Consider the following 24,842-nt stretch of genomic DNA (forward strand, 5'->3'; position numbering starts at 1 on the left):
AGAATAAAGTATGCTACACAGAGTGCAAATGTAAACCCACCCTCCCCAAATTACTTTAGGGTTAGATATTCAGGATTCAGAGTTGCTCATCTTATGTACCACTAGAAGAGCAGGTACACATGGACACTGAAGTGTGTATTTGGCTGTTTTGAGCATAGAGAGGGCATAATGAGCTTATATCCAGGATCTTGCTTGCGTCTTGAATGAATGCCCAAGATTCTCCACATTTCTTAATTCTTCTACTTACCTATTCATGAGAATGTGGCCATAGTCAAAGTTTAAAAAAAAAACCACCAAAACAAACCAAAGGAAAAAGTTCACTAGCTATATTCCTTCCCCTCAGAGAAACAAAAGTTTTATTTATTGATCTTCTGATTCTTCTTTTACAGTGAAATAAATGCCCGGCTTGATGCTGTGTCTGAAATTCTGATGTCAGAATCCAGTGTGTTTGGTCAGATTCGAGATCTTCTTTGTAAGCTGCCAGATCTACAGAGAGGCCTCTGCAGTGTTTTTCACAAAAAGGTATACCCATAATTACCCTAATTTATTATTTTCTAGGTGGTGTGATTCTATCTTAATGTACTTCCATAGTTTTTACGTTTGTTTAAAAATATTTTCTTTTTAACAAGACTGAGGCTGAAATAATAAATGGATGTAACTTTATAAAAGTTATTTTTACCTTAGAGTAGAATCTTATTTTATCTGTTATCAGTGATATGCTGATAAAAGAAATGTCTGAATAGGGTTCCAGAATACATACATTACATTGCTAAAGCTAACAGGAAAAACATCTATGGTACTCATGATTTAGTGGCTGGATTCAGTGAGATAGGATGGTGCAATAGGTCCTTGTGCCTTAAACTATTTCCCTTTAAAACAATGCATTGCATTCTGTATGCTTATTTAAAATAAGACTTGCAACTTGCTTGGCTGTAGTTAGCTGTTTTCAAATGAATGCTAATTTGTTTATAAATTCTGTAATTTGGATCTCACTTGCACATTTTAATAAGAATTACTTGTAATGAGACACTGACAATTCTTAGTTGAAGCAGATTAATGTGCTAATAGCACCTGTGCAGTACTTCATGTTCTTTTATTTCACCGTTATATTTAGAGGTTTTGACAGTTTGTTTTAGATAAAGGAATAGGTGGGTAGGAGAGCAAAGCTGTAATTTCTTTGGATGGTACAGCACAAAGGTTTCCTCTCTCTGAAAATCTGAAACTCAGTTCTTGTATAGTTTTTAAAGCCATAATGTGTTGCAGTGTTAGGCACATGGAAAAACTTGCATATTTAGATGAATGGATACAGAGGTTCAGCCGTGATGAGATATGAAAAGAGGGACTGTGCACCAACTTCCCCATCCTCTAAAATGTACAGTATCCACATGATACAAATGTTCTTTCAAAAGAACTGTCCAGAAATTAGATAATTCACTCCCTAATGGCTTTTAAGTCATTTCAGGTTGAGTGGTATGTAATAAGGTTTGTAGGGATACATCTGTATTTCACAATATCCTGGCAATCCTCCACTGCTATCCTGTGCTTCCTTTCTTTTTTTTATTTTATTTTATTGTACTAGGCTGTGTCTGTTTCTTCAGGTTTCTCTTCCTGTTTTAGGGCTGCTTACCTTTCTCAGCTTTAAAGCTGGCATTTAGGTGGAACCATTCAGAGGCCCTAGATTTTCATGTGACTTTTGGAATGAGGTGACAATGTAGTTTGTCTTAACAACAGCCACTGTAGTGTGAAGATACATTTAGTGGAACATAACAACATATGTTGGAAAGAAGTTGCAGGAGAGGGGAAGTGCTCCACCAGACTCCTTTAGAAGGGTAAATGGAGGGGAAAATCCAAGCACGCACTCTTCCTTTGATGAATTAGCTTCCCTTAGTAAAAATCTAGTTTGCCATCCGTTGCCAAGATGTGAAGAGCGTCCAAAGCAATGAAGATCTTGAGGACTTTGAGGAGATCACAATGTCCCTGAAAGACAGGGTCTGTTTTGAATAAAGAATCAAAAGCAGTCTCTGGGAAACATTCTGCAGTCTAGACAGACAGTGAATATGGAGCCTGAAGAAAGGTCCCTGCAAAGCAGATACATATTCAAGAACACAGAGTAACTGGTTTTCATGATTTTTTTTTTCAGAATATCCAGTAAATGCTGCCATTTCAGTTCCCACTAGCAGCCTTTCCAGTTCTGTTAATTCCAGATATCCGTCTCCCACATGCTCAAAATGAGGTTCCCTGCAATTTCATTCCCTCTAAGGCTTCCAAAACTCTGAGTGGAGCTCACTGTTGGCCTAACTAAAGGAATATCTTGCAATGCAGGTTTGTTAATTCAGTGTCAGCTGCTGGAAAAATAGGTAAATGTGACAAGTATTTCATCATTCAGGCCCTTTAAGCTTCAGCGACGTTAGGACTGAGGAGGTACATTTCATGAAGGGAGACCTCTGAAGTGCACAGAGTGGCTGGATTGTCTCAGTCATTCCAGACATCTTTCATTCAGATCAGCCACTGCGGAACTTTTATTGTGCAATGCAGTTTGCACCAGTAACCTCTAGAGGAGAAAGGAAAAAAAATAAGGCAAAACAGTGCTGTGTTGTAGAACTGATTTTGCAAGGCAAAACATCCTTACAGGAACTCTTCCAGTAAATAACATCATTGTATATTTTCCTGGTATGACTGTTAATACTTTTTTAATAAGTCTGCTAATGATGCTCACCTGCTAGCATCATTCAAATTGGCAATTGTTAATCTGACCCTCCACAAGTTCCCATTACCCCAAACCACCAAAACCCATTGCTCGTTTCCCCCTAGGTACGAGCAATCTGGAATGAGAAAAACATTATTCTACTGGGAATTAGGTATTACCTTGGAGGTCGTATTACTACCTCCGAGTTTGCCCCAGACTGGTAAAGGACTATGGGAATGGTTAAGGAGACAAGAACAACGTTCCTGTTGCCATGGAGAGTGGAATTAATTCCAGGACTGATTGTTCTTCTCAGTTCCTGCAGCTCCAGCACCTAACATCTTGCCAGACAGAAACACTGTCAACAGCAGAATGGCCTCACCCTTCTCTATGGCAAGGAAAGGATGGCTGGAGAAGAACTGTTTGAAGACTTCTTGGTAGCATGCAGGAGTTGACTTCAAAAGGAGACTGTCAAGAGTTTTGTCTAAATGGTGCCTGGAGCTAATGCAGAATTAGATCTTGCTGGGCGACATGTTGGCTCAGTGTTTTCAGTACCCAGTTTAGCCATGCCTTCTAGCCTCTGGAGACAGCCACCAGATAACAGAAAAAAATTTAGGCCACTTATATTTCCCTTTGTGATCTGCATTTCAGGACAGTGGGAAATATGAATGGCAGGACCTTACTTTTTTGTGGTCTCAGTTAAAGTGATGACTGGTTAGCCTTGCCTTGGAGTGCACAGAACGGCAAGAGAGCAGTCAGAGACCTGTGTTTGAGTAGGTCTGAAAACCAGTACAGAGTAAACATGCCATCAGTACTTTTACAAATGTGTCCTACAGAGCCATCCTAATGATGCTTGCTGGTTTCATACCCAGTTTCACGCAGTGTGTTTCAGAAGATAAATATACAGGCTTGATCCATGAGTGTTTATCTTATTTGTACCCTTTGCTCAATAAACATTATTTTTTGACTAAAGCTCAGTCATCAAAGTGGACAGGAATCATAACAAATGGACATTGAATTTACAGATCACATTAAAGTGAAGCTGTTTTACTGAACTCCTACACAAGGAGTGAGGTCAATAATCAGACTTCAGCGGGACGTAGTAAAATGTCATTTCAGTTTGTTCTGCTCCTAACTTCAGCCATAGGCTCTCCCTCATTCACAGTTCCTCACAAGTTGCTGCAGTTGGGAAAAACTGTTCAGTTCTCAATCAGTCCCTGAAACTTTGCTGCCCACTTACCAAGCTGCTCAGATGTGCAGAATAAAGCAGGCAGTTGCTACAAGGCAGGTATTTGCTGCTTGGCTGCCTACAGGCTCCCTGTGGGATTTGTCTTTCAGTTTTCCAGTGGAAACTTCACTACCTCGCTGTCATGCTCAGACTCCTTAGAGGAGAAGGGTGCTGCTCAGCTGGGCGATAAGTGTTTAAAATCTTTCGTGTAAACTTGTCAACCAGAATGATGCTAAAAATGTGCCCTTCCCTGGAAGGTATGTTTGATGCTTCATTGAAGATAGTGTGATTTTCAGAAGATTCAGAGAAAAATGGTGTATTTCTGATTTTTGTTTTCTCTTATGAAATCAATACCTGTTATATATGCTTAGGGAATTAGTTGCTGTTTGTATAGAATGTTTAAAACAAATTCTCCCCATAGCATAATATATTATTGACTTCAGCTAACATGTATCTTTTTTTTTTTTACATTTTTTCTTCTGTGATAGCAGTATGCACATCTTGCATATATTAGTAATCTTTTAAAGAATTTCCATCGTAGATATGTTTAGATTTATAATATTAAATGCTAATTTGAGCAAATTGTTTCCTGTTAAGCTGATTAATGTAAATAGCATTATAACAAAGGGACATAGTAACTTTAAAATTAAATACCTCATTTTTCCTACTATGCTCATTATACTAAAAAAATAAAGGTAGTTATTACAGTTGGAAAGGAGTGATAAATGTATGCTGCATTTCAACTCCCTTTTTTTTTATTTGAAATGCTTTTAACTTGCAGTGGTCAATGGCTGGCAGCTGTGCGTCTCTGTGGCTTCCTTTTAGATCTGTTGGAAACAATTTCACTAATGCAAACAAGGCTAAATTGTTTTCAGTGTTGTTGTTGAAAGGGTGTTAAACCTGGCATACCACTGTGCATGCTTCCCAGTGGCAGCCATACCATTTTCGGTACAGTTTAATAAACTGCTGGTTGAAACCATTGTTTGGCATCACTGTCAACTCTGAGGTTATTTTTCTAGTGCCAGAGAAGCTGTAGCTATCATTGACAGCATTTCAAAATTACACTTAAAAAATAGCATTGAATGAGCTTGTGAGAATCTTTTGTGAATGCAAGACTATTAATCCTGCTTTATGTAAAACATTTCTACTGTATATTAAAAGCTTCTAATTTATAACACAGTTATATATCTTTTGTAAGGTTGCTTAGGATTTGAATGGAATCAGTCCCACTTTAATGTAGCCCAGCTTTTTGGAGTGATTTTTATGCATCTGTTTCAAGTTATCTGTTTGCTTAGTAAATAATTTCTGCAGTGGAGCCATTAAATTTTAGATGCAAAGTCCTGCAGTGTTACTAAAATCAAGCCAGGGGAAACAGTAATACTCTGAATAAGCACAAAAGGGGTATGTTCACCCTCTTTCTTGTGAATGTTGCATTTAACGAAGTTGTTTGCAGTAAAGCATAACTTCCCATTCTCTCCCGTTCTTCTTCCCGTTCTCCCGTTCTCCGAACTACAGGTAGACTGTAGTTCACAGTAGAATCAAACAGGTTTTAACTCATCAGATGACTGTTATGGTGTGTTGGCTATCAGAGTTGCTGTGAGAAGCATGAGCATGTTCATTAAGCATCCTTTGAGAAATCTCATGATAACTTGCAGGGTTGTTTACAGTGTCTTTTGTACACGACAAAGTTTTTTCTTTTTTTTCCTGCTGATTCTTTTATAAGTGGCTCTGCCTTGAAATCTGACTTCCTCCCCTTATTGAAGCTTCGCCTTCACCAGCCTCACCACCCTTATTGAAGAGCACCTCAGACAGGTGTTCTTATGTACTCTTAAAATCCTTTCCTTTTCCCACCCTCATATGGATAGTGTACCAGTTAAGTCCCTATTTGATTTCTTTTTTTTTAAATAGCAATTAAACAACAACAACAAAAAAACCCCAAACAAACACCACCTGTTCAACTGACATATTTTTTTACTGTCCATATTTGCTCATTCTTCTTTTCTGGGTATTGTTCTCCCATGAATCACTTAATGCTGTCTGTCAGGGACCTGCTTTGCAGTTTTGCATGGCAGGGCTTCAGCCTTTGCTTCCTTCAGTACATTTTGTAGTCAAGGGAAGTCTTGCAGAATTTTATCCTTTATCTACATCAAGGTTGATGATGGTGATGCAATCAGTCATACTGTATTTTACTTTGACTTTGAGTCCAAGCCTGGATTTATCATTTGTTTAGTCTTTCAGACCTGTTTTTTGTGCTTTGACTTCAAATGCCATTGACAGATTTACCGCTTTATTATTTTGTTTTATTTTGTTGTCAGAGCTTTTACAAGATAGAATAAGTAAGTTCCAGATTATCAGAAAGATGTTGATAAATTGCAGCAAGGAGAACGAAAGTTTTCATGAGGCTGAATAATGGATTGTTTATGAAGAAAGATTAAAAGATTATAGTTTGGTTAAACTGATGAATAAAGGAGAACAGAAGGTTTAGAAATATTTGAAGGGTGTTAACAGCAAAGAGACAAGTTCGGTTAGTGTAATACAAAAGAGTAAAACTAGAGATACTGGGATTGCTGTAATGGAAGGGAAATATCAGATAAAACTTTTACATGAGGATACTTACTGCTTTATGGATTAGTTTCTGAAAGGAAGTGGTAAGCACATAGTTTCCTGGAATATAAAGGCCGGAGAACAGACAAAAAGAAAACTGATGCAGAAAAATGGAGCATTTGCCACCTAATGAGTTTCTTCTGTCCCTAACTTCCATGGTTTTGAAACAAAAATGAACTTAGATTTTTCCAGAAACATTCAAAGCGTAATCTCTCTGGCTTTCCTGAATGCCATAAAATATTATGGTTAAATCGCATATTCTTTAGTCAGCATCTACCAATCTTCCCTGTTTGATATGACAAGTTCATCTCACAGTCCTGTTACAGGTTTGTTAAAGAGTATCTAACAGATACTGGCTTTATGGGAACTTCAGTTATATTTACTTACTCATGAACACATCTTAAATGGCCAGGAATTATTTTACTTCGGTTTTCGCTTAGTAGGCTTTATGATACAGCAAATCAGTGAACATAGCAATTAGCCTTATAAATTATTTTCTTTCTACCCTTATTGTTGTCAGTCACTTAAAACTTCCAGTGCCCATAGTTGATTGTCAGGGCTGCAGGTTTATGTGAATATTTATTCTGTGTTTATACAGCATGGAAGCCACTCTTCCATCACTGGTGACAGCAGGGATATGTATTTAATGAGAAGAGGGCTAAGGCCCTCTAGAGTGTACCTAAATTTATTTTTTAGGGTTTTCAGAAGGTTGTATTTAGATGGTCTTCATGTTCTGAAGCGCTAGTAGATGCTACAGGGCAAACTTATTTTAGGGTTTACATATGTGGGGAGGAAGAGAAAAAGTTCCTTTCCAGCCCAGCATTTTTGTTTATACTTGATTCCAAGACTGGGTACAGAAGTTATTTGGGAGAAGTAACTACAGTGTAGTAAATGAGAGAATTGTCTTAGTTCTTGCATAAGGGTGTGGAAAGGAAAGAAAAATTTACCTCTGGAGAGAAATTGAAAGAAAAAGGATGTCAAAATGAAAATGTAGATATGTTTTATGAAATAGTGATTCACTACTGTGAATGCTACACGTAGTGAAGCCTATGTGATCTGTAATCAGTGTTGTACTGATCACCGCAAAATACTGACCAGAAATTAAATTCTAGACTGTATAGGAGAGAGAATTCTTGCCTGGGTAGGAGAGAGAAAAAATGTAGGAAGAGAAGGGTGCAGCATACAAAGAATATTATATTAGAAGCGTTCAGTATACCCTTCTCCCTTCCTTGCATCCTCAGGTGAGGAACATAAACTGGTTTTCTCAGTGTTGTCAGTTGACCAATGGGAGAAGTTTAGGAGGCCAAAGAAGGAATATTTCTACAGATCAGTAAAATACGAAGAAATATCAGCATAATTATTTATGGACAACTTTTTTCAAACCTCCTGAAATGGAAATGTCCTGGAGTGACACTGAATTCAGCAGGGTTTGAAGGCATTTAAGTGTCTCATAGGACTGGATTTCCATTTCGTATGCAAATATGGTGTAGCACAAATGCAAACTGTCCTGGTTTGAGGTAAAACAGAACCAACTTTCTGTTCAGTAATTTTACTTCTTAGCTAAGCCTCTTCTAACTCTCTGAAATTAACAGCATATTGTGCAGAAAACTGTTCTTTAAAGATAATTCCAGATTTGCTGTTAGTTAATTTATAGGTGGGGCATGAGTACCTGGGGTAGCTGAGAGTTGAGTGGGACAACTGGGTGGAGGGGATTAGAGTGTACAGGAGGTGGATTGTTTTGTTAGAGTTGTTAACTGCTTGCAAAACCTTGACCCTGACTGCTAGTTCTCAAAAATGAGCTAAAGGTAACAAACTGTGATGACGCTGAAGAGCATCTATAATCGAACAGCAAAATATTTGAGCTGCATCAGAAGCAATATTAATGGTTAAAAAAGGAGGAGAGAGGAATTTCTGTTTTTATAAGTCACTGCTTTTGGTGAGAAGCTGCTTTAAGGGAACTGATATGCTCCTACTTTGTGGATATCATGAAGCAAGCTCTGAAAGTGCTGTGTGCTATTGGCTTCAATCTGGGAGATTCCCTTTCGATGATGCCCTGGCTAGCTGCCATAAAGAGATAGAAAAATCTCTTTCATAACTGTAGTGAAGGAGAGGATGAAAGACAAAGACCAGGTTTGCCTTCTCATCGCATAGACCTGGGAGTAGCCGGGCAGAGGCTGAAGCTGGCAATAGCTACAAGCAATTTAAGCAGTAACTGCTGGTTTTCTCTTTCTGTGTATTTTTTTTCTTCCTTTATTTTCTTTTCTGTGTTCTCATTTCAAAACTCTCCCTCTCTGTGCCTGACCATGTCTTTCCAAGCCCTCCCTTGCCAAAACAGCAGCTTGGGGATTCAGATAACATAGGTGCACAAGCCCATATGGACACATTTTGGTATTCATAAAATTAATCAACCTGCTTTTTTTGCTGTTTGCACATTATTAGCACATTTTTCTGCTGTTTGTCTATTGCATAGGTGTTACACATCTCCCTCCAGCAACAGTAATAATGGAGATCAGCTCTTGACTGATTGCTAATGACAATGATTAAAAAATTAGTATGCTTTATTAACCTTGTGAATATGATAAGATTATGCAGTTGTGTAACAGTCCATATGTTTTAACTGTATTTTGCCTTATTTTCAAAATGAAAAACAACCTGGAGGATTTAATGAAAATATAATACGGTCGAATGACTTAGACATTGCTTCTCTTCTCAGTGCTCAACCCAAGAGTTTTTCTTGATAGTCAGCACCCTGTCTCGTCTGGACTTTGAAATTCAAGCTCTCGTTCCAGTCATACATTCTCATGTGAAAACTCCTCTACTACAAAATGCACTGCTGGAAATCCCAGAGCTCCTCTCCCCAGTAAAACATTATTTAAAGATCCTTAATGAAGAAGCAGCCAAGTAAGTAGAGAAAATAGATTATTCTTCCGTGCCTCATAGGCTTTCTGACTAAATGTATTCAGTTATTTGAATTATGCATCTTGTTTAGTACACCTTATTTTTATATTTTTTGTTTTATATTTATGTATGTACAGGTGGCTTACAGTTAAAGCAGAGCTTGTTATTTTCTAGAGCTTATATTCTTTTTTTAAAGTTAAAATAGGCAAGCAAGTATTTTGCCTAGTGGGTGTCTGCCTCAGGCTGAATAATTTTTTGAAAGTTTTTAAGTTGTTTTGGAGAACTAATTTAGAGCAAAATATGTTTTGTTCAAGTTGTTAAACAACTTCTAAATTATTTTTTTAAATAGAGAAACTTCCCTTTGAAGAGAGTCTTGACCTTTAGCAGAGTGGCTGCTCTGCTCTCAGGAATATGCCTTTTCATATTTTTGTGAAAATTCGTCAAAGCTTTGACTACTCCTCACCCCTTAAAGAAAAATCTATTTACATGCTCACTAATGACAGAAAATCTGAAGCCTAATAGTTCTGAAGATTACATGTTGCCTGTGTGATTTGTACCCCCTCAGAGTATTTCTGGGGTTAGCGCCCTGTTCATGGACTCCCTCTAGAGAATGACTAAATGAGCACCTACCTCAGGCTGTGGTTGTGATCAGGCGTTACCCTGCAATTGCCTTCCTGCAGTCTTGGAGAGGTGAGCTGAAAGTATGGAGGCTGCCTGCCCTTTTTGGTCTTAATTCTGCCCTTCATTGGTCCAAGAAAAAAAATGGTAGACAAAGGAAGAAGATGCTAAATTGGAATGAATATGCATTATAAGGGAGAGTGTCTTTACATAATGTGTTGTGTACTGTTTCTTCTGAAGAACTGATGCCTATATTGTTACCCCTAGATCCTAGTTTTAACCACATGGAGAAGAATGCAGGATGCTTAAGGTGCAGAATACTAAAGGAAGAACATGAGTTCAGTAAGGCAGGGATGTATAAAAACCTGGGGACAGGATTTAGGAGAAATACCTGGTGGTCACTAAAAGTATTTCAGAAAAAAAGGCAGTATAAAATCTTCTAAAAAAGGTTCTCTTATGGTGCTAGGCACAGAGGCAGTCTGTCTGGCTTGCACAGCCAACCTTTCTGAGCATGTTCTCCTTTCAATGTAGTTTTTGTTTATACAACATGTCTAGAGGACATTTTGAACACAAAGTGAGGATCATCCAGCTTTATATCCAGATCATCCTAAAGTTCCCTGCTATAAGCAAGGCTCATTTAACTTTGAACATTTCCTTGTGTAATATTATATAATTGGCTATGATATACCTAGAGATTCTTTGATGAAAGATATGATATATAAGTTAAGGTATAGTTGTATTGGGGCAGCATAGTTTTGATCTTTTATTTTCCAAACAGACTAAAAACAAACATCCAATTTATTTATAAAATCTTTTTTATCTTTCTCCAGCTGAGATTTAAATTAAAGAAATTTAAGAATTAAAGCCTAGAACTTACTGTATTTGCTTCTGAATTAGAGACAGATGCAAGGTGTGTGAGTTTAGAAGTTGAGGAGGGTAGAAATATTTGCTATTCCAGTTGGAGGGGTGGGATTATGAGATTTCTACTAGTGCATGGTATCCAATTATAGTTGTGACAGGTTATGACAAATATGCTTGGTTTCTTTTCTGTCACTGTGTTTATGATGTGTATAATATTACACAAAAATTAAGATAAAATAGTATAAGTAGAAGATGCCATAATTGATTAGCAGAATGCATATATTTCATTAGCATTTATTCAAGACGACTAAAATGACTTACGTTTTGGCCTTTATGTATCTCAGACTTGTGTGGCAATATTATTTGTACTCAAGAGCCTTTCATCGAAATCATGATGACTACTCAAATACATACATGCACACATACACACACAGTTGCGCACACATATGCATGTTGCATCATGTGTTCATTTTATTGTGTGGTGTGGATAAAATCCTGTAGTTGTTTTCAAAAGTATCCCTCTGCTCCAGGGGAGTTCGAGATTTTGGATTTTGTGTTTTTTTTTTTAAAACTGTCAACTTTTAAATTTTCAGTAAGTATCACATGGCAGTGACAGTCTTCACAGTCAGCTGCTGGCTACTAGCAATCTTTTTTCCCTTGCATTCCCATGGAAACAGGTCTAATTAGCACAACATCGTTTCTAAAAATTAGTATTGTATTTTTAAATGGCATCTTTACTGTCACTTATATAATAACTATGACCATGTAATGCAAAATCGAAGCACAGCTTTGTGTTTCCTGTCTGGTCACTGGCTCCAGTTTTAGTTTAATTCTCAGGCAAAGGGCTATTGGATTAGGTAGAATATTAGACCTTTTATTACTTTTATGTTTTATTATTTTCAGTTTGCTAATTATTTCCTCTCCAAATATTAGATTTCAGGGTAATTATGTAATTAACTGGTACAGTTTTGTATTTGCTCTAAAGTACAAATGTATATTTCAATTAACTTAGGGCTGGGTGCACTACTTTCTAGTGTTTGCCCAATACTTATTAAGGTAAGTTAATTTTTTTTTTATTTTTGATGGCAACTATATTTTTAATAACTTGTTCCGCTTCCCAATTTAAAACATTTGAATTGCATTGTCTGTTTCAGGTTTCAATCCTGAGCTGAGATAGTGCAGCCAAAACAATTCTGTCATTTTCTGACATTGAGACTAGAAAAGAGCATTGTTTTGCATGTATTAAAAAATGCTCTGGTTAATCTTTTCTTGAGAAAAGAAGGAAGCTACTCTGAAGAACTCCTGATGACATTCTGCTTTGATGAAGGATTGAGGGGGGGATTTTTCTTTGCAATCCTCGTGAAAATGCCCAAATTTGGCCAAATTATAAATATGTCAAAAATCTGTGTTCATATTGTGCAGAAATTATCTAGAGCTTCGCATTTAATCATGATAAAGATGTTGTTGGCACTTGGGGGTGCTCCAGCAATTGCGTTCCAAAATTATGGCTTGAGACAGAATAGAATGATCTTTCTTGTGCTTCCTTTTCTTGCTCTGCTCGACCGAGGGGGACCAAACAGAAAGCTGCAGGATGCACTTTCGGAGACAACAAAAAACCCACGACTCAGCAGGGCTTGATGTAGAAGAAAGAGCATAGTGTGATAGAGTAGGAAAAAAACAATAATAGATTGGTTTTGAATACTTGGGCGGGGGGGGGGTGCTATCTTTGTGTAGCCTTTTAGGTTTCATATGCAAAGTTCCTTTATATAGTGCATGTGGCAGCTTTTGGTATGTGTGCTGTACTATGACCAAGTAACAGAAAAGATGTATTTAGAGGGGAATAAAGCTAGCATTAAAACAAATTAGAGAAACAAACAAATTAGAGAAGCAAATTAGAGAAATTAAAATATGGATGCAGCCAGTAGAATCATGGAACATATCTTTGGGTTCACTGTTATTTTATCTTGTGCTTCTTATGGATAGGACTGGAGATAAAACTCAATTGTTCAAGGACCTTACAGACTTTCCTGTCATCAGAAAGAAAAAGGAAGAGATCCTGGATGTGCTTTCTAAAATCCAATTGCATCTGCCGGACATTCGTAAACAAATTAAGAATCCTTCTGCAGAGTATGTTACAGTTTCTGGTCAAGAGGTAATACGCTATCTGTTATGTATGACTGTACCCTTTGCTTGTCTAAAAAATAGCTTAAAAGTTAGGCTTAGCTAGAACTCTCTTCATTTAGTATAATATTTGATGAGGTCATTTGACTATAATCTTTTGTACAACTTTAAAGAACAGTTTTGTGACAGTGTCACTTTTTTATTTGTTAAGTCAATTACATTAGTGATTTAAATAATAAAAACACTTTAGTGCAGTTGAATTTGGTTCAGTAATGCTTTGCTTTTCTGTGTATGTAAAAATACTTGCATACTTCCAAGGTTAATTATGTGGCTATTAAGTGCTGAAATATTCTCAGAGAACCAGGAAGCACAGCATTAGGTTAATTTGAAGAATGGTAAAATGATTTGTAAGTAATGATTAAGACTGTAATTTGAAAGATGGGAGAGAAGAGGAACAGTATTAGAGAATGATAAATGTTATTTTACTTTTAATTCTTAGAAACGGTTGTTGCAGACTGAAGCTTTTGTTTGCTAGAAGCTGTGCAAGTGTGGGCAGGCTGTGCTCCAGCAAACTGAGTTCGGTGCAAAAAAAAAAAAAAAAAAAAAAAAAAAACAGATCCTGCCGGATTTTGTGGGTAACTCGAAGGAGCAGTGAGGTTGGGAACTGAGAGTAGGGAGGCTGGGGAAAACTCCACAGAAAATTGGGAAATGAAAGGAGTTAAGAAACTGAATGAGAGTTGGGAGTAAAAGAGATGAATCAGTGAGAACGGGGAGGGAAGGAGGTGGAAGCAGCCCCCCATCACATTGAGGACCTAGGAAGAAAGGCCCAAGAGACACAGCAGGGAGCAGACAGGCAATGCTGAAAGTGAGAGAGAATGTGTAAAGGGATGAATCAGAGAGAGAGCACCATTTGATAAAGAGCTCAGGTGGATATTTCTTTTGATGGTGAGGTTGAGAAGAGGAAACGTGTGGCTAAAGAGTTGTGTGAGCTGTCAGCATGGATGTTGAAGTCCAAGAAGAAACATGGAAGAATCTGTTTGAGTATTGTGTGAGGAAGGAAAGAGCCGGGATTTGAAAAGTTTCAGAGAGGCTGGTTTAAGAGGTGGATGGTGATATGCGTGTGAAGGAAAGGGGAAAATCAAAGAGAGGAGAGCATCTGAGGAAGCAGTCAGATGTGAACTGGACAGGGGAGTTTCAGAAAGCACCAGTTACCGTGCATACGTGTAAGAGAAGGAGGCCTTTGTAGCAGGGGACAGCTCAGAAACTGTTGCAGACAAAGAGCAATCTTGGTAAATTCATGAAAGGAGCTGCAGAGGCTATGGATATCTGTTATTTAATTACATCTGGTAGGAGTGTTTCAGAGACATCCAAAGAGGCCGTAGAGGAAGGATTAGAGAAGATGCTCAGGGAGGAAGGGAAAGACACTAAAGGAATGGATGTAACAGAAGGGGGCTTGTAAGGGAGGAGCAGAGCATAAGCACAGTAAGAGTCTCTCTGAGTTCAGCTCTTTCTTCCTCAGATCGGTACAGTATATTCTTCTTATGTTGTTGTAGCACTCTGATATATGTAGTATTCAAACACTTCTTTGTAACAGATCTGGGCAAATGCAGGTTTATTGTTTGCTAGTTCTGGAAGAGAGAGAAGCTGCCAGGAAACTTTTTCTGTGTATCTCCCCACTCTGAACATCTGTTCAGACAACAAGCGTTCTTGGAGAGGAAAAAAATAATAATACAAAAAAAAAAAAATCAAACTTCTTGCTCCTTCATGTGTGCCCCCAAACCCATGATGACGAATACATGGTTTGATTTTCAGTCAGCCCACAGTTTATTAACTTCTGTTTCTTAAGCTCTTCTTAGGGTTCTGATGAAGAACCAGTTGACACACGCCTTTTCCAAAATATGAGGTTACACCCGTATCTATCGTATTTGTTGTTTGTACTGCTAATGTAATTCGCACTAAACAGGACAGAAAGCTGTCCAGATAGTGATAGCATTGTTATTTGTTTCAGGCAGGATTTAGAGAGAAATTACTACATTTGGCAGATGTTTGCTTCCTGCATGGCATAAGCAGTGCTTTGGGCCCAGTTTATTTAATTCTGTAGTTATTTATCTAATAGGGCAAAGAATTAAAGAATGAAAAAGCAAATGCTTTTGTTGTTTTGAAGAAAATTGCAACCTCCCTGCTTGTTTCTCACTAGCCATGCAAACAAACCAGGCAATTGAACTGGCTGTGTTAATTCAGACTGTTTTGAGTTCACTTAGTCATCTAGCATAGACACAAATGTGGTGTTATTTTTCTGTCTTCCTTTTGTAAACACAGCTTATTTAATTGTTTTGAGATGAGATTCAGATAAAAACCATAATACCAGTACATCAGCAACTGTCTCATGCATATTACGCAATTTCAGAGTTCAGGTACCAAATATTTTTGAGGTCTCTTAGGTAAATTAAGAACTAGTGCACTATGTCCTTGCTGGAGTCTTGTGCTCATGTTAGGATTATTCTTCTTGTTTGTGCTTGAGGGTGATTGCTGACTGTTCTGGTGAGGTGTGGAAGGTTTTATCTAAATCATACTAGCTGTAATGAAAAAGCTTGGTCTGATGGGAGTCTTGTGGTTTTCTGTAAAGGTGATCAGATTCTGGGTTAATCTAATCTCCGCTAGAAATTCATTTTCCAGCTGAATTCTTTTATTTGAGAATGCCTCAATTCTTTGACATCTAGGACCTCAGGCTGGTGTTATAAAGATAACCAACATGAATCATATAAAATACTGCAATAAACATCGTGTAAATTTCACTGCACTGAGCGACTCTCTTGCTATTACTGCTGGTTTCCCCTGTTCCTTCCCTTTCTGACCCCAAGTTGATCGAAACTTGAAGCAAGGTACTGTAGATAGAGTGCTAGCATTTGAGATTTTGAGCTCGTCTCTGAAATGTTTTAGGTAGCTCTGGCTTAGCATGAATCACTGATCCCTAGGCAGGAAGGCACATCTCACTGATAAGGAGTAGCCTCAACACAGGTAGCATGTAGTGTAGAGTCCATGTAAGTGCTGAATTCTCTACAAGGCTTGGTCAGGATCAGGTAAGCAAGATTTACTAGCTTTAGTCTGGTTTTGGCTTGATAAGAGAGGTGAGGAGAGCATGTTAGTGGAAGAACAGAGTGGCAGAGATGGGGCAGCAACATGATAGGGCACAAGGACAGCTCAGGATAGGAGTCGCTTTTTTGGCAGAAAATCTGTATATCGTAACCCTCGCTTCTGCGGGGGAAAAAGAACGTTAGCTTCTGGTCTGCTTAGTCTCTTCAGGCTGAACATGGTTTTCCTCTGATGCATACAGATTTCTTGATATATGATGACTGTGGTTCTGGAGTCTTTAACTTCCCATAATATGTAATATGGCATTTCTGTTTTGTTTTAGTTTCTGATAGAAGTTAAGAATTCCCATAAATCATCTGTGCCATCTGACTGGGTTATGATTAGTAGGTAGGTAAAATGTTTTGAAGTTTGTTCTATTGTAATGTATAAAAAAAAAATGTGGTATTTTAGTGTTACAATTAATTGCATACACATTTTCATTGTTCCATGTGTGTGTCTGTTGTTTTTTGGTTTATTTAAACCAATTTACCAAAATTGTTATGTTAATTTACTGCCAGTATAAGTTTTACTTAAAAGCAAACAAAACCAAACAAAAAAAATGGAGTTCTTAAAACTTTCTTTTTTACATGGTAGATCCTTAGTGCACAATATTACTTGCTTAATCTTGTGAAGTACATGTACTGGTATCAAAACTATGGTCTTGATTCAGTTGTGCTATAGTGTGTGGATACAAATATTTCATAAAATTTTGATTGTTCTTACTTTATTCAGAAAGGTAAAGTAGCTGTGCAAATATCTGGGCATTTCAGTAAACTTAGTGTATTTAAAATGTCCTTTTACTTATTCATACAGCAAGCTTTGCTTGCTTTGATACTTTGTGTTATGTAAGCATGATTTTAGATAGTTCTGGATACTTTTTCCAGTAGGTGAAACAGAGATGGACTGAATTACATAGTTGGGTTTTTCCTTTTTAATCATTTGTTTTATTATTTAAACAGGTTGCATACCGTAATGTTACAATGTGTGAGCACAGACATCTCACACCAGAAATAGGCATAATCACAGTGAACTCTAAAGTCATGTTCTGTTCACTTATGCAAGAATTCAGTATTAAAAGTGCACAGATTAGACAGAATTATGATGGTGAAGAACATACTACAGCTAATCTGGATTTTGTAAAAGAATGCCTGGGAATGCCAAAGTGAGTCCTTAATGAAAATACATAAATAAATAGCAAGTGCCCTAAATGGAAACTAGAATCCATGGAAGACAGTCTGTATTTATGAAGTTTATTTCAGGCTTGTCATGGAGTTTTCCTCTTTAAAGGGAATTTTTTTTCTTGGAGTTCATTGTATATAGTCACAGAGAAGTCATCCATTTGTGCAGTTTATTGCTGAACAGAATTGTGTGAAATATATAAGCTTCAGCAATATGTGCTACCTTATGAAAAACATTTTAAAAGCTTCTGAATGTGCAGTGGTGCAGTAACCAATCACTTTATTTACAATAAAGATCACTGGAATCAATACAGTTTGGTACAACAATAAAAGAACACTTTTTTTAACATCCATTTTCAATGCTCACAGAGAGTAAGAAGACTTGTCCAGTTTTGCATGTAGATGGTGTAACTGATTGCTTGGTAACCTTGATTTCCTATTTGGCTTTTCTCTGTCTTCCAGCACAAAAGCTGTCAGCCGTTTCCACTCTCCTTTTATTATAGAAAATTACAAACATCTGAATCAGCTCCGGGAGCAGCTAGTCCTTGACTGCAGTGCTGAATGGCTAAATTTTTTAGAGTGAGTTTACAAAATAGAGTTAGTTTTCATCATTGTTGGGTTTGTTTTGTTTTTTTTTTTTGCTATAAGAATATAACAAAAAAGATGCTTATCTTAGGGCGACAAAAGAGTTGATAATTCAGTTACGTTGCCACAACTTTAGGTAGTCAATTAAAATACTGTACTTCAATTCAAAGCGTTGGAAGGCAAGACCTTCGCAGACTGAGTCCTGAGACCAGTAGTGATGTCTCTAAATTTTAAAATTCTGATGAAAATACACTCTTATATACATAAAGTGGCTCTCAAAATTTGAAAACTAATATCACAGCATTGAGAACCTAAAACTGTGACTGAGTGTAGATGAGTGAAACTGAATCTAGTAGTTTAATTATTGAAGTACAATGTGAGGTGAAAAAAGAATTTATTATACAAGCTAGCCGAATTCACTTTTAATATTAACTGAAGTAGATAATGGCTTCACTGTTAAGTGTGCCATTACTAAAAAAAACATAACGAATTAAGTACAGTTGCAGAGTTACTTACAGGTTTTGAGTTGGGAATGTTTGGGGTGTTTGGGCAGCAGTAGCTTGGGTGAGTGCAATTCTCCATAGCCCTATTTTCTGTATGCTAACCCTGTGACTGACTGAGACTCTGTTTGCTAGAAAGTAGTAGGAGTGTTATTGTCCCTCACAACTGGCACTGAAGATCCATTTGTCTCAGAGTTTCGAATGCAGTTATTTGACTGTTTAACCAAAGGGAGTTTAAAATGGGAGTTTAAAAAATACTTCTGAGACCTCTGAATACCTTTGATTTTTCAGGTGTCTGGTTATCAGTTATTTTTTTTTACTTCCATGTATTACAGACCCACTGAAATTGTTCCTCGTGTCATGCAATGATAATTGGCTCAATTTCACTTGTGCTTTTTTCCCTGCTGCAAAAACTTAACAAGTTCCTTGTGAAGTTGCCTCACTGGACATAACTGATGCCAAGGTTTGCTTCCTAGTAGGAACCCAGCAATTCTGTAAATTTGGTAGAAACTAGAAAACATTTCAACTCACTCTTCTCCAGATGTGTTGCCTTTGCAATACTGTTAAAATAGTTCTGTTAAATAATTTTTTGTCACTGTATTAGCCATGTAAGTTTGAGTAGACCTAATTAACCTTTCTTCATTTAGATCTGATGCTTTTCATGTTCACTTTGCTGTTTTCAGTAGTGTTATATGACAGCAGCATACAACAAGGAAAGACCTTATGTGTAGGAAAATGCACGTCTTCCCCACCCCTCCATTTATTTATTTATTTATTAAATTTTGCTGCCCTACTGCTTTTATATTCCATGTTGTCTCTTTGAGACTAGGAGAGGGAAAAAAGAAATTCTTGAGGACTAAGAGAATAAACTCTACTGAAAACTGTGTTCTGGTAACTTCATTATTGTACTGGGGGAAGCAATACCATAAATGGAAAATGAATTATTGAATTTTCTGTTCTAGGTACCATATTTTATTGAAATTTTAGACAACTCCTATGTTCAGGCACTTCATTTTTTTTGACTGTAACGTATGGTTGAAGTGAATTGGCAGTTGGGATTCAGTTGCCACTGTGATAAACAATGGCATTTTTATAGACTTCATTTAGGCAGCAGGGATCAACTGCAGACCCTTTGTGTGGTATCTAATGAATTTCATTTTGCCTGCTTTTTTGTGCTTAAAAATAATTCACTGTTACAGTGGGAGCATGAAGTCCGTCTTGATTAAGATTTTGTCCTCATATTGTAAGTTAATACACTGCTGGGAGATTGGAATTCAGAGTAATTTAAAGACCATAGGAGCCCTGTGAGAAGCATCCATGGGGTATATTTTGACAGTACATTTGTATCTGAATGAAATTATTTTTTTCTCTTTTCTTCCTCCTGTTATTTTTCCCTATTTTGGTATAGCCATTTTAGTGAACATTATCACCCTGTGTCTAAAGCGATTGGTCACCTAGCAACTATCGACTGCCTGTTCTCATTGGCCCAGGTGGCTAAACAAGGAGACTACTGCAGGTAATCAATTTTTAATTTTTATTTAGGATTTTATAGGGAATTAGAGTATTTAAAATAAATTTGGATTTAATATGTGTACTGCAATAAAATGTATTATTAAAATTGTTTGCAGTAGTTTTAACTTAATCTGATTTTGCAAAGCAGCACTTACGGGCTTAATGTTGTTCTATAAACATTTCAGTTCAAAGTGGACATCTTATGTTTGTCTATCTTTTGTTTGACCTGAGTCTAGTAGATGATATCTCACATATATATAAATATATGTTGGACTTCGCATGGAAATTATTTTCTCCTGGCTTTCAGGTTTTTTTCACAGCAAGGTCTGAATGTATAATGTCTTTCTAATACCTATGATTCTAACGTGTATAAGGTATGTTTCAGAGATGTATTTCAGGTAAATGATAAGTAAATATTAGCGCCAGTTTCCAAAGCAGTGATGATGCCTCCCCTAGGGTCATGCGTTAGATCTGGTGAGCTGTGCACCTCCTTCTGCCCAAGACCCACGCATGCACAGTGGGCACTGCAGCCTGGGACTCTGCTGGTGTCGAGGCTGTCGCCCCTGCTCTCTGCAGAGGGGAGACATGAACTCTCAAGTCCTGCTTCCCCCGAGGTTGGTCCAGAGCTGGCTTCTGAGCCTGTGTACTCTGCAGCTCAGGTCTGCCTCCCCTTCACGAGTTCACATCTCTTGTACCCACACAGAGATGGTCAGTCTAAATACTAGTTATTTCCCTTCATCCACATACATTTAATACATGATTTGTATCAACGTACATATGCTTCTGCTTTTATACAGCATTAAAGAGAATATTGATCACTTCTGGACTCTTGGGATCTTGTGTGCCTCTATCAAAATCTTTTTGAAAGTAATTGCTCACTTATTTCTGTATACTCAGATGAGAAAACAAACTGAAATCTGATTAATTCAATGTGCAGAGTTTAAATAATTCACTGACTTTTAAAGAGTGGCTTAGCACTTATAAACTGGCAGGAAGAAGGCTTCTCAGTGAAACTTCAGCTGCAGGGAAGGTGTCAATAATTAATTTTGGAGGGCTACTGAAGGAAAGAGGGGACTTTCACAGTTAAGTATTTCAGAGAAATGTGTTTTGATTAAGTGAGGGTTGTTTCATATCACCCTACCTGAGGCACGTAAACAAGTTGTGAAGTCAGGAGCACAGGTGATCCACGCAGTTGTTGGAGAGAGGTGAGCACCTCTTACAGTTCTGAGGCATCTTGGTATTCCTGTGTTGGAAGGCTCGTTCTTTTACACGGACAATGTACAACATCAGGGCTCTCAGGCAGCAAAGTTAGATACCTAAATATGATGGTCTAGGTAGCCCAGAGATCATCATCTGATGTTTGAGTATCCACAATGCAGACTGTGAATTTGTTTAAGGAATGGTGTTGGAAAGGTAGTACATGACTAAAGGACGTTAGGCATTCCAGAGCAATTTATCTTTTTTTCCTCACCCCCCACCCCTGCCATCGTACTGCATGACACGATTGTCTGATTGTGGAAACACAGGGCAGGGAAGACCTTCCCTGAGGAGGCTGAGGCCCTGCATGATAGGCAATCAGCAAGTCTCATGGCATCCTGAAACCACATCCTGTCTCACAGTTACTTGGAAGGAGGCTTGAGCAGTTAAAAAAATGGAATTATTTCCAAAAACGAGGGCAGAATTATAAAATGGCAAATGGATCATTTAGCTGTCATCTCCATCTCTTGAATTCAAAGTGAACAGGTTTAGGAGGAAGTGCTTCTAGATATGTGCTCCTCCCTTTTTCAGACCATCACATTACAGCTCCAGACAACTTACCCATCCCACAAATGGAGAGTGGAATTTCATTTCTTTGTCCCCAAGGCATAAGACTCTGTCTGTATTCATTTCATCTCAGCTATACAACTGCTGGAAATACCTTTTTGCTAAAAAAGCCACACCATTATCAGCTTGCACCTCTTTCCCCATTGTTTTGTGTTCCGAATATGCCATTTATTTTATCTCCATTTTCCTTTCAAATTGCATCATCGTTTTTCAACCCAAGAAAAATCACACTCCCCACATCTTGTCTTCCCTCTAAAAAGTCCACCCAAATTGTTAGTTAATTTCCAGTCAAAAAATTCTGTGGCTTTATTCCAGTATTCTCTTTTTTTCAGCTGCTGCCACTTTCCTGAGTTACTGCTCTTATTTCAGAGTGGTTGTCCTCCTAGTGTAGCAAAATGTTGCTGAGACATTAAACCGCGTTTACCTCTCCATTGAATGCTGCACTTCAGTTTACTATGAAAAAGTAAAACTAGGTTGCAGAGAACAAAAAGAAATCAGTCATAATTGAATGGAACATGCTTCTTTTGCATTTTTTTGTCTTGTGAAGAACACACAGCTCTTGGAGACAGAGCTTTTCAGACATGGAGATACGTAACGTAGAATTAGACATGTTATAAGTAGTAGACATGTAGGCAAATTTGTAGCCATGGTGGAACCATTTGAGACAAAACTTCTTTTTACATAGTTGTAAAAAAAGTAAGTAGTATTGATCTGGTTTGCATATTAATTTCTAAAAAGGTACTGTCATATCAGTGTTTGAACTTAGTAAGCTCTTTCTATAGACAGTTATTAATTGATGACTCTTGTGTATGTTTGGGAGTTGCTGTCAGGTTATGAGAGGTGCTAAAGTTTATAGGAGAGTTAAAGCTCTGTTATACTGTAGTCTTTGATTTGTATTGTTTAATGTGTTGTCGGTCATAATATAAGTAGTTGGATAGTTTTCTTTACTCCCCACGCTCCAGTTGTGACTTAATGCAGTAACAGGCTGGACAAGTTCATCAGCAAGATCATTCTGAGAATGTGATCTGCAAAAGGTGGCACTTCGCAGAAGCTGGTGCAGTGGTGGGGAGAAGGCAGACTGTCCTCCAGTTTGGGGGTTTTGCTATTGCTCATTCACTTTGTAGTTCTTAACAGTTCTTTAGAATTCACATAAATGACTGAAGAACATTCCCAAGGTAATAAAAAAAGAAGAAAATACTCTAAAATTTCTTTATCCAATCTGCTAATATTTTTTATAACTGAATGAAACCAAATAAGTTTTTTGAACTATTTGATAGCAATAATTCTTTTTTGTCATTTCAGTTTTTTTTTTCACAAAAATCTGCGTCATAGGTGACTCTCCTACAGACTGTAGTTACAGGATTTCTAAATAATCAGTTACAATAAACACTGAAATTTATGTCTCTTCCTTTTTGCAGACCGACTGTGCAAGATAATCAGCGAGAAATAATTATAAAAAATGGGAGGCACCCTGTGATTGATGTACTACTGGGAGAACAGGATCAGTATGTTCCAAATACGACTAACCTTTCAGTAAGTACTGAGATACTGTTTGAGCTCCAGGATCATTCAAGGGAAGGAATCTGGGATTTGCTTGTTAGCCAGGAAGTTATACAACTGTCATACTTAGTTACATTTCAGAGAGATACTGCTAGATGTGACCACATCTGTTTTGTCATCTTTCTGGTATCTTGCAGCTAGATGGTCTCTTTACAACCTTGTTAGTCTAAATGGCATAAAGGCAAGAAAGGTGATTTCAAAATTAGGAAAACGAACGTTTTAAGTGGTTATTTTTGAAAAACAAATAATTACAGGTTTTTTTTAACAGCATCATCATCAGGAGTCTGCGTTTTGTAATAACTTTATCTCAAATTGTGAAGCTTTTTAATATACAAAATATTTTAATATGCAAAATAGCAACCATTTACATTTCTGTGTAACATGTCACAGGCTCAGTTTTCCAAATAAGATAGCTCGATATTTATTTTTTTTAGATATTTCTCTACTATGTGGTTTTCTTTCTTTCTGCAAGTACTAATTTCATACAGCTTTTCTTAAGCTGACAAAGCAGACTTGGAGCTCTGACTCTTCACTTCGTAGTATTAAGTACATACTCTGTAGACTGCACATTAGTTATAAGAAGCCTTTCACATTAACATACAATAAAGATCCCTCCCGGCAAGGTGTAGCTTGCAGGCTGTATGTTACCCACAAGTCTCCCTCTGGCCATTGTTTCTGCAATAGAGAATGATGTTGAGAAATACTAAGCCTATTACTTGCTTGTTATTGTTAGTAGGTCAAAGAAATAGGAGGGCTACTTCTTAACATTTTCTGTGCAATGTTATCTAAGTTGTATAACCTAAATTACCTAAAATTGTCATAAATATGCGATTGCCATGGGTAGGAAACATTCCTTTATTTTATTTCACATATCTGTTTCCGATAAGCATATTTTACTTTGTTTCCTTCTTTTTTTCCTGAAAAACTAAAATCTGTCTTTTAAATTACACATCCTTTAGACATTTTTGTTAAATATTTACCTGTCTATATCTTTTTTGAAATACTATGTGTCTGTTCTTAATTAATATAAAAAATGTGTTTGCAATTTAGCTCTGAATACATAACTGCCTTTCAGTAAATATAGAAAAGGTATGAAACAGATGTCAGTGTGGAGCATTGCTGTGATAAACACCATTTAAATTTGTATGTACTTCTTGGGAAATATTTTTAAATGCTGTTCTATACTGAACAATGATACAGATATTGTGCAATACTTCAGGGAATGTTTTCAAAATTATTTGTCAACTCCAAACAAGCGACAGATGGCATTTACAAAAAATTCAGCATTTCATTCAGTAATCATCATGCACTTTCCCCTGTTAGTCCCATTCTTATGTTGGCTTTCTAAGTACTGAATATTACAAAATCAAGTGATTGTGGTAGAGTCACTTTTGCCTCTACTGTTGGTTTTAGTTCTCTCTTTTTTGAGAGAGGTGGGTGGGAACTCAGTTTATTAAAATGCTTCTAGTTTTAAACTGATGTGTTTGAATCAGCAGGAAAATGCATCTCCTGTCATGTTTTCTGCTGAAATGTTGTCA

At 37.2% G+C, this 24,842-nt stretch overlaps 1 protein-coding gene across 1 annotated transcript in view; it reads left to right on the top strand.

The window, feature by feature from the left end:
- The window catches only part of MSH3 (mutS homolog 3), a 117,790-nt gene that overhangs the window by 63,811 nt on the left and 29,137 nt on the right, over positions 1 to 24,842 (top strand). Inside the window, exons 13-19 of the mRNA XM_074165799.1 lie at positions 390 to 522; positions 9,229 to 9,416; positions 12,876 to 13,044; positions 16,429 to 16,493; positions 17,786 to 17,902; positions 19,817 to 19,924; positions 23,163 to 23,277. Coding sequence (XP_074021900.1) covers positions 390 to 522; positions 9,229 to 9,416; positions 12,876 to 13,044; positions 16,429 to 16,493; positions 17,786 to 17,902; positions 19,817 to 19,924; positions 23,163 to 23,277 — 895 coding nt within the window. The remainder of the gene's footprint in view (positions 1 to 389; positions 523 to 9,228; positions 9,417 to 12,875; positions 13,045 to 16,428; positions 16,494 to 17,785; positions 17,903 to 19,816; positions 19,925 to 23,162; positions 23,278 to 24,842) is intronic.

This window comes from Numenius arquata, chromosome Z, assembly GCF_964106895.1.
Source record: "Numenius arquata chromosome Z, bNumArq3.hap1.1, whole genome shotgun sequence".
Taxonomy (NCBI): domain Eukaryota; kingdom Metazoa; phylum Chordata; class Aves; order Charadriiformes; family Scolopacidae; genus Numenius; species Numenius arquata.